General features: G+C 44.2%; 1 protein-coding gene across 1 annotated transcript; it reads right to left on the minus strand.

Annotated features, from left to right (window-relative positions):
• Positions 1-643: 643 nt before the first annotated feature.
• Positions 644-6,857, minus strand: LOC121840682 (cilia- and flagella-associated protein 251-like). The gene is made up of 3 exons (XM_042305453.1): positions 6,682-6,857; positions 5,531-6,488; positions 644-1,325 (listed from the first exon to the last, which is right to left on the minus strand). Exons 1-3 carry the CDS (start codon positions 6,689-6,691, stop codon positions 848-850), a joined length of 1,446 nt encoding a protein of 481 aa, XP_042161387.1. The 5' UTR covers positions 6,692-6,857; the 3' UTR covers positions 644-847.
• Positions 6,858-9,450: the final 2,593 nt, after the last annotated feature.

Here is a 9,450-nt window from a genome sequence, read left to right on the forward strand (position 1 = left end):
TGTCTGATGTCAGGATGTTCATCCCTTTCACTTCTTACCAGACAAGTTTAGCATCAAAAGGTCAACAAGTGCAAATATAACTTCATTATCCTACACAATCATGTTATGCAGACTTCTTTAAACCTATATCATGTATGTGATCTGATCAGGAACAAATCTGGTCATAAGCGGTCAGGAAAGACTAATGTCCCTAATCATTTCTACTATCATGTCTCACACCTCTGCCTTAAACCTTAAATACATTAATAGCGAATGCCATTAAATAAATAAATACATCTTTAGAAGATACTTTCCCAACACAACAAATTAGCCATGGTTTACAATGATGGTGAATTCTGTCCCTCAGCCTGAGAGAGGGAGAGTAGACGTTTTTAAACACGTATAATAGTCTGCTTATCTTCACTATAAATCCTCCTCTTCCTCGTAATCCTCCTTTTGCTCCTCCTCCTGCTCTCCTTCCTCCTTCTCTCCCTTCACCCCCTCTTCCTCATAATCCTCATTTTGTTCCGCCACCTCCTGAATTGGCCACACAGAATTTGAATTGAAGTTGAATTAAAATAAGTAACATTTTATTCACATGGATCATATATGGCAAAAATAAAAAATATATATATTTTGACACCTTTCAATTATAATCAAGCTAATATGTGACGGCCCGTCCCAACTGGGATTTATGATGAAAAATCTGAAAATCTTGTTTTTACAGATGACAAAAGTTTAGATTCAGTAGGACAAAAATACCCTTGAAAGATGTTGAGTGCTACAAAGGTCTTCTTTGGTTACACCCATTCAGGAGAGTCTCATTTCATACAATTTCATCTACTTTCCCTCTGCACGCCACCTCTCCTTAATTACCTTTGAACTTTTTCAAAAGGAAGCGAGAGAGGACGTGGAAGAAAGGACCCAGGATGAGAGCTAATCTAATTAATAAATTGCCATTCTCTTCCTCCCCCTCCTTCTCCTCCTCCTCTCTTTCCACACCTGTTTCCTCATGATCCTCATCCTCCTTTTCTTCCTCATCAGTTTCCTCACTTTGTAAGGTGGGTTCTGTTTTTGATTTGATAGTGTCTAAAACAGCAATGCGGTTTGGGTCCCAGACACAGTTCTCTTCTAAACCACTCTTCACCATGCCACAGTTAGGAGGAACCCAGGCTGAGTCGTAACCCTCGTCATGCCACGTCTTCTGCAAAGGGTGGCCTTGGCGGTCTACTTTTTTCTCTGACAACTCTGACAACCTTCTTGTGTTCAGCAAGGTGCATGGGGTATCTACTAGCATGCCACCAACATGCCACACTTGGATGGATAAAAACCTTTGGTCAGGATTTTACATATAGTTTTATCAGAGGTGCCGTGGCACATTTTGTAGACCATGCCATTCTGTAGCCTTGCCAGACAATACATAAACATCAATAGGTGTATTACATTTAAGTTGAGTATAATGTTTTTCAAATAAGGCATTATCATGGATGTTATTGTTGAATATTCTTGAGATTACATTAAAAGAAAAGGCTCACGTGTCTAGAGACATGTCTATGTGGTGTCTCTGAAAGGTGCACAACCAACCATAATAGTTCCTACACTATTTCCTCATTACAAAAGCATTAACAAGAAGTTGTATGTCTTGTAACATTGTCTGACCCTTGCTAGAAGAGTCAGCCCTCTCTTGAACGCAGCTCTCTCCAACCCATCGTTCCTACACCATTGTCTAATTAGAAATGCATTAAGGAGAGGTTGTAAAAGTGTGTACGTCTGACCCTCAGAAGAAGAGCTCTTATCGGCCCTTGAACGCAGCTCTCTCAGCTTCGCCTGACTGCAAGCCAGTCAGGTATTGATTTCTCATTGGTTGATTTGTTTAACCACCCAGAGACAGTTGTTATTGCCTTGTGAGGGAGTAAATTCTGCCTTAACTGCTGCTTGCTGCTTCGATTGGGCATTTTACTGTTTACAATACCTGCATTTATAGGTTTGTGAATACAGAGAGGTACATTTCAATGCAGGGACTGTAGCTAAAAATAGTCCCATTTTGAACAAAATGACTGTATGAGGATATTGAAATATTAATCTCAGTTCACCCAAAACTAAAGTCTTGCGTAATTGGTCAGCTGCTCGATTAGGTTCTGGGTCCAGACATGTTAAGATAAGAGATCGAGAGATGCTAAAATGAGGAGCAGATCCAGAACAAGAAGCTCCACCCTCTCTCTTTGAAAGTTACAGGCAAGTCTATGGGCCGAATGTCCCCAACCCTTCCGAAAATCGAAAGGTGCATAACACCTGCGAAATCGTGATTTGTCCAAATAACCAGTGATGAAAAACACGTAACTACTGCTGCTCGTCAGTGGCCATAGTATAAAGACAGATCTATGGTACCATGTACAGTGGGGCAAAAAAGTATTTAGTCAGCCACCAATTGCGCAAGTTCTCCCACTTAAAAAGATGAGAGAGGCCTGTAATTTCATCATAGGTACACTTCAACTATGACAGAAAAAAAATAGAAAAGAAATCCAGAAAATCACATTGTAGGATTTTTAATGAATTTATTTACAAATTATGATGGAAAATAAGTATTTGGTCACCTACAAACAAACAAGATTTCTGGCTCTCACAGACCTGTAACTTCTTCTTTAAGAGGCTCCTCTGTCCTCCACTCGTTACCTTTATTAATGGCACCTGTTTGAACTTGTTATCAGTATAAAAGACACCTGTCCACAACCTCACAGTCACACTCCAAACTCCACTATGGCCAAGACCAAAGAGCTGTCAAAGGACACCAGAAACAAAATTGTAGACCTGCACCAGGCTGGGAAGACTGAATCTGCAATAGGTAAGCAGCTTGGTTTGAAGAAATCAACTGTGGGAGCAATTATTAGGACATGGAAGACATAGAAGACCACTGATAATCTCCCTCAATCTGGGGCTCCACGCAAGATCTCACCCCGTGGGGTCAAAAGGATCACAAGAACGGTGAGCAAAAATCCCAGAACCACAGTAACAAAGCCTACCATCAGTAACACACTACGCCGCCAGGGACTCAAATCCTGCAGTGCTAGACGTGTCCCCCTGCTTAAGTCAGTACATGTCCAGGCCCGTCTGAAGTTTGCTAGAGAGCATTTGGATGATCCAGAAGAAGATTGGGAGAATGTCATATGGTCAGATGAAATCAAAATATAACTTTTTGGTAAAAACTCAACTCGTCGTGTTTGGAGTACAAAGAATGCTGAGTTGCATCCAAAGAACACCATACCTACTGTGAAGCATGGGGGTGGAAACATCATGCTTTGGGGCTGTTCTTCTGCAAAGGGACCAGGACGACTGATCCGTGTAAAGGAAAGAATGAATGGGACCATGTATCGTGAGATTTTGAGTGAAAACCTCCTTCCATCAGCAAGGGCATTGAAGATGAAACATGGCTGGGTCTTTCAGCATGACAATGATCCCAAACATACCGACCGGGCAACGAAGGAGTGGCTTCGTAAGAAGCATTTCAAGGTCCTGGAGTGGCCTAGCCAGTCTCCAGATCTCAACCCCATAGAACATCTTTGGAGGGAGTTGAAAGTCCGTGTTGCCCAGCAACAGCCCCAAAACATCACTGCTCTAGAGGAGATCTGCATGTAGGAATGGGCCAAAATACCAGCAACAGTGTGTGAAAACCTTGTGAAGACTTACAGAAAACGTTTGACCTCTGTCATTGCCAACAAAGGGTATATAACAAATTATTGAGAAACTTTTGTTATTGACCAAATACTTATTTTCCACCATAATTTGCAAATAAATTCATTAAAAATCCTACAATGTGATTTTCTGGATTTTTTTTTCTCATTTTGTCTGTCATAGTTGAAGTCTACCTATGACGAAAATTACAGGCCTCTCTCATCTTTTTAAGTGGGAGAACTTGCACAATTGGTGGCTGACTAAATTCTTTTTTGCCCCACTGTATGTTTACGTGGTCTGTTCACCAGAGATTATTGACAGATTGTTATCGTTCACAGTCGGGATGCTTTCACAAACAAGTATGAAATAACTGTAGTAATTGACTGAGCCGCTCTTGTTGATTTAACATGGAAACACATTTTCATGTAATGACACAAAGCTAAATAAAATACAATCATGACAAATCGGTCAGCTGTAGCAAATCCACTTCTTTTGTACCTCTGCTTTGAATGTGATCTGCAGTACTTCAAATAAATATTTAATCCGACATTTTCTTCCATTGACATGCTCCATTACTTCAAATAGCCTCCTTTCAAGACTGTGTGTGTGTGTGTGTGTGTGTGTGTGTGTGTGTGTGTGTGTGTGTGTGTGTGTGTGTGTGTGTGTGTGTGTGTGTGTGTGTGTGTGTGTGTGTGTGTGTGTGTGTGTGTGTGTGTGATTCCCTCTGTATTGGTAAGGCCACAATATCCGCCAATGCGAGTGTCAGAACATGCAGTTTCATCAAGGACCCAATGTTCCCTGGTCGTTCCTGTATAGCGACAGTCTTAACAGGTGAGGAAGACAGGCAGGGGAGATGGGTGAGTTGGGGGTGGAGGGGAGACAGACTGTTAGCCAGACAGGCAGAGGGAGAGGAGGGAGGCAGGGGGAGGTATACAAGGGGCTTTGGCCTGGCCGTGTGGTGACCGGCCACCTGTGTGTGGTGGTGGTGGGTGAGCTAGTAGACACACACACATTGGGTAACATATATACACACACACACACACACACACACACACACACACACAGCACACTGAGGAAATCGCTGTCAGCCCTGTCCCCAGAGGATGACCACACAGATTAACAGACTAGGGCTGGACATGTTGCTGCAGTTTGTGTGTGTGTGTCTGTGTGCGTGCCTGTTATACAGCTCCCCCACTGTGCAAGGATGGAGAAGGGTTGAATAATGTTTAGTGTTGTGTTGTGGTTGTATGTCTATCTAGATTGTAACACACTGTATAATATCTGAATACGTAATTAGTCGATAGGCTTAGCTGTATTTTCAGCCATATTTCTATGGTTGTTAGATTGATGTCTGATGTCAACATGGTAATAGCTTTACCGCCAAAGGTCAGCAAGTACAAAAACATGTTTATTATCCTCTGGCTATACAGTACATGTGAAGCACTTGCAGTCTTCTTTCAACGTATATCAAGTAGGATGTGCCTGACCAGGAACAACATTTGGCCCCTAAATCTGTGTATCATAATCCGAGCCTGGAGTTTTTCCTGGTCAGGCCATTGTGGTCGGGAAAAACTCATGTCCCTAATCATGACCATTATCATGTCTCACACCTGTGGGACAAATGCAAATGAATCACATTAAGTAAGTAAACATCTACAGAAATTACTTTCCCAAAATAACAAATTAGCTGACATTTTACAATGATGGTGACTTCTGTCCCTCAGCCTGAGAGAGAGAGAGTAGATGTATTAAAAACACCACTGAGTTCATAGAATAGCCTGCTTATCTTCACCATGAGTCCTCCTCCACTTCCTCATAATCCTCCTCTCCCTCCATCTCCTCTTCTTCATAATCCTCCTCAGTGTCCCCCTCCTCTTCCTGCTCAGTGTCCCCATCTGCTTCCTCCTCTTCCTCTCCCTCCTCCTCCTCCTCCTCAGTGTCCCCATCCGCTTCCTCCTCCTTCTCTCCCTCTCTCTCCTCCTCCTCCTCAGTGTCCCCATCCGCTTCCTCCTCATCCTCCTCCTCCTCAGTGTCCCCATCTGCTTCCTCCTCCTCCTCCTCCTCCTCCTCAGTGTCCCCATCTAATTCCTCTTCTTTCTCATAATCCTCCTCCTCCTCTTCCTCTTCATCAACCCCCTCTTCCTCATAATCCTCCTCCTCTCCCTCCAACCCTTCTTTCTCATAATCCCCCTCCTCCTCTTCCTCCTCCTCCTCTTCATCAACCCCCTCTTCCTCATAATCCCCCTGCTCCTTTTCATTAACCCCCTCTTCATTATAATTCTCCTCCTCTCCTTCCACCCCCTCTTCCTCCTCCTCAGTGTCCTCTTCATCCTCTTCCTCATCAGTGTCCTCACTTTGCAAGGTGGGTTCTGTTTTTGATTTGATAGTGTATAAAACAGTAATGCGGTTTGGGTCCCAGACACAGTTCTCTTCTAAACCACTCTTCACCATGCCACTGTTAGGAGGAACCCAGGCTGAGTCGTAACCCTCATCATGCCACGTCTTCTGCAAAGGGTGGCCTTGGCGGTCTACTTTTTTCACCTTGCCCACATTGACTTTAACTTTGATGACAACCTTCTGGTGTTCAGTGAGGTCCAGGGGGTATCTACTAGCCTTCTCCAGGTCCCGGCTTAGATACACACCCTGCCCCAGCATGCCACACTTGGATTGACAAAAACCTTTGGCCATGATTTTCTGTGCAGCCCACCAAGAGGTGCCATGGTACATGATGTAAGTTCTGCCATTCCGTGGCCCTGACAGAGCCATTCTTCGTGCAGAAGTAGTGAAGTAATCTCCTCCCCACATGGACATATCCTCCCCAATTTTAAGGAATTCCCTCCCTGACCACAAATAAGTGTGTCAATGCACAATGCTGCAGAATTGGACGAGTAAGAAAGGGGAAAATTAGTCTGACTAGGTAATATATGTATATATATATATGGAAGGAAATAAACTACGTTTTACATACAGTATATCAAAACAGAGTATAAAACAGCTGCAATTTTAAAAGGTTAAGTTGGATAAAATACTTACCAAAAAACATCCAAGTTATATGGTTATATATTAGTTAGTTCACTTAATGACAGGTCGGCGTTGATCTCTAATGGGAGGAAAAGGTAAAAGTGATTCACCAGACAGATTATTCTACACCAAATAAAGTTGTTACTGGTAAAAGGAATGTACATAGAAGTTATCTGTCTTCCTTTTGTTTTCAATCATACAGGAAATCACATGATCAGAGCAGGATGTCTCCAGGCCATATAAGGTCAAATGGGGCAGTTATTTAGCTATTAGAGTTTACGTCACCCCCCTCTCTCTCTCTCTCTCTCTCTCTCTCTCTGTCAAATGGCTGCCTGGTTTTTGAATTCAGCACTCGACTCACCCTTCACTGGCTGTATCTGCCTACTGAAGATTCTGGCTTTATGGACGACCATAACTTACACAAACCACTTTTTTAACATTTGGTTTGTATTTTTAGTGAAAATGTAGTGTGATGTTTCTAATGATACAGGATGTAACATGTCTTAAGTCATAAAGGAGGTTATAACAGAGCTGTTTTATCTGGGGAACAACACATATTGTAATCCTTGCATTTTTAACCAGAACTAAGGCTGTGTGTTGTAACTAGGGTACAGAGCTTTTCAGCAGACTAAGGCCCAAATGATGAACACTGTACAGTCCCTGTACTGTTCCAGCTAGGGTTGTGTTTCATTATGCAGCCAGCCCTGCGCACTGCGTCTCTTCATAAAGGAGGTGTCAAATGGCCTCTGCAGTAGCTACAGTACTATCCCGGACCGCTATTGTTAACTGGTACAGGATCTCTGCAGACCGCTACTGTGTGTGTGTGTGTGTGTGTGTGTGTGTGTGTGTGTGTGTGTGTGTGCACACACAAAATTAACATTAGCAAGAGTTCAACTAGAATATAGGAGGCAAGTCACACTCTGTTCAACTCCAATTCCACATGCGTGTCTGTTACAGTGTTGATTCCAATCCTCCTTAACACCGACTCCTATCCTGCCATAGTGTGGTCTTAAAGTGCTCTTCACACCCCTAATAAGGAAGCCCACAATGAGGTAACGTCTTAGAAAGAGAGAACTGCTAAGTCCTAATGGGGCCTGTTGTCCCCAGGAGCCACTGGAGAGATGGACAATACTCTACCCTCATATGGCTTTTAGACAGAATGCCTCTGAGATGAACAAAAGTCACCTTCCACAAGTCTCCCACACCGTATTAATCACTTTAAGATGATTATGTAAAGGGGAGTAATCCATCTTAATGGAACCGGGCAGATCACAGGAGCATATGGGTTGGTGTTAGCGTGGGAAAATAGGAGTGTGTGTGTGTGTGTGTGTGTGTGTGTGTGTGTGTGTGTGTGTGTGTGTGTGTGTGTGTGTGTGTGTGTGTGTGTGTGTGTGTGTGTGTGTGTGTGTGTGTGTGTGTGTGTGTGTGTGTGTGTGTGTGTGTGTGTGTGTGTGTGTGTGTGCGTGCGTGTATTAGGCTGACACACTGTTTCTAATTACTGGCCTATACTGAGGCGCTGGAGCTTTCACATGACCCGATGGTATAACTGACTAGATTGATGTTGTTAGTCACTGGACAGTGGATTATAAGAGCTGGACAGTGGGTTGGAGAAGGACCAGAGGTTATAAGAGCTGGACAGTGGGTTGGAGAAGGACCAGAGGTTATAAGAGCTGGACAGTGGGTTGGAGAAGGACCAAAGGTTATAAGAGCTGGACAGTGGGTTGGAGAAGAACCAGAGGTTATAACAGCTGGACAGTGGGTTGGAGAAGGACCAGAGGTTATAAGAGCTGGACAGTGGGTTGGAGAAGAACCAGAGGTTATAAGAGCTGGACAGTGGGTTGGAGAAGTACCAGAGGTTATAACAGCTGGACAGTGGGTTGGAGAAGGACCAGAGGTTATAAGAGCTGGACAGTGGGTTGGAGAAGGACCAGGGGTTATAAGAGCTGGACAGTGGGTTGGAGAAGGACCAGAGGTTATAAGAGCTGGACAGTGGGTTGGAGAAGGACCAGAGGTTATAAGAGCTGGACAGTGGGTTGGAGAAGGACCAGAGGTTATAAGAGCTGGACAGTGGGTTGGAGAAGAACCAGAGGTTATAAGAGCTGGACAGTGGGTTGGAGAAGGACCAGAGGTTATAAGAGCTGGACAGTGGGTTGGAGAAGGACCAGAGGTTATAAGAGCTGGACAGTGGGTTGAGAAGGACCAGAGGTTATAAGAGCTGGACAGTGGGTTGGAGAAGTACCAGAGGTTATAACAGCTGGACAGTGGGTTGGAGAAGGACCAGAGGTTATAAGAGCTGGACAGTGGGTTGGAGAAGGACCAGGGGTTATAAAGCTGGACAGTGGGTTGGAGAAGGACCAGAGGTTATAAGAGCTGGACAGTGGGTTGGAGAAGGACCAGAGGTTATAAGAGCTGGACAGTGGGTTGGAGAAGGACCAGAGGTTATAAGAGCTGGACAGTGGGTTGGAGAAGGACCAGAGGTTATAAGAGCTGGACAGTGGGTTGGAGAAGAACCAGAGGTTATAAGAGCTGGACAGTGGGTTGGAGAAGGACCAGAGGTTATAAGAGCTGGACAGTGGGTTGGAGAAGGACCAGAGGTTATAAGAGCTGGACAGTGGGTTGGAGAAGGACCAGAGGTTATAAGAGCTGGACAGTGGGTTGGAGAAGGACCACAGGTTATAAGAGCTGGACAGTGGGTTGGAGAAGGACCAGAGGTTATAAGAGCTGGACAGTGGGTTGGAGAAGGACCACAGGTTATAAGAGCTGGACAGTGGGTTGGAGAAG

This window comes from Oncorhynchus tshawytscha, linkage group LG02 (assembly GCF_018296145.1).
Source record: "Oncorhynchus tshawytscha isolate Ot180627B linkage group LG02, Otsh_v2.0, whole genome shotgun sequence".
Classification (NCBI taxonomy): Eukaryota; Metazoa; Chordata; class Actinopteri; order Salmoniformes; family Salmonidae; genus Oncorhynchus; species Oncorhynchus tshawytscha.

Coding starts and splice junctions, on each gene's coding strand:
- LOC121840682 (XM_042305453.1), bottom strand. Junction 1,326..5,530: donor GAAGCAGATGGGGACACTGA/GCAGGAAGAGGA, acceptor AAACTATATGTA/AAATCCTGACCAAAGGTTTT.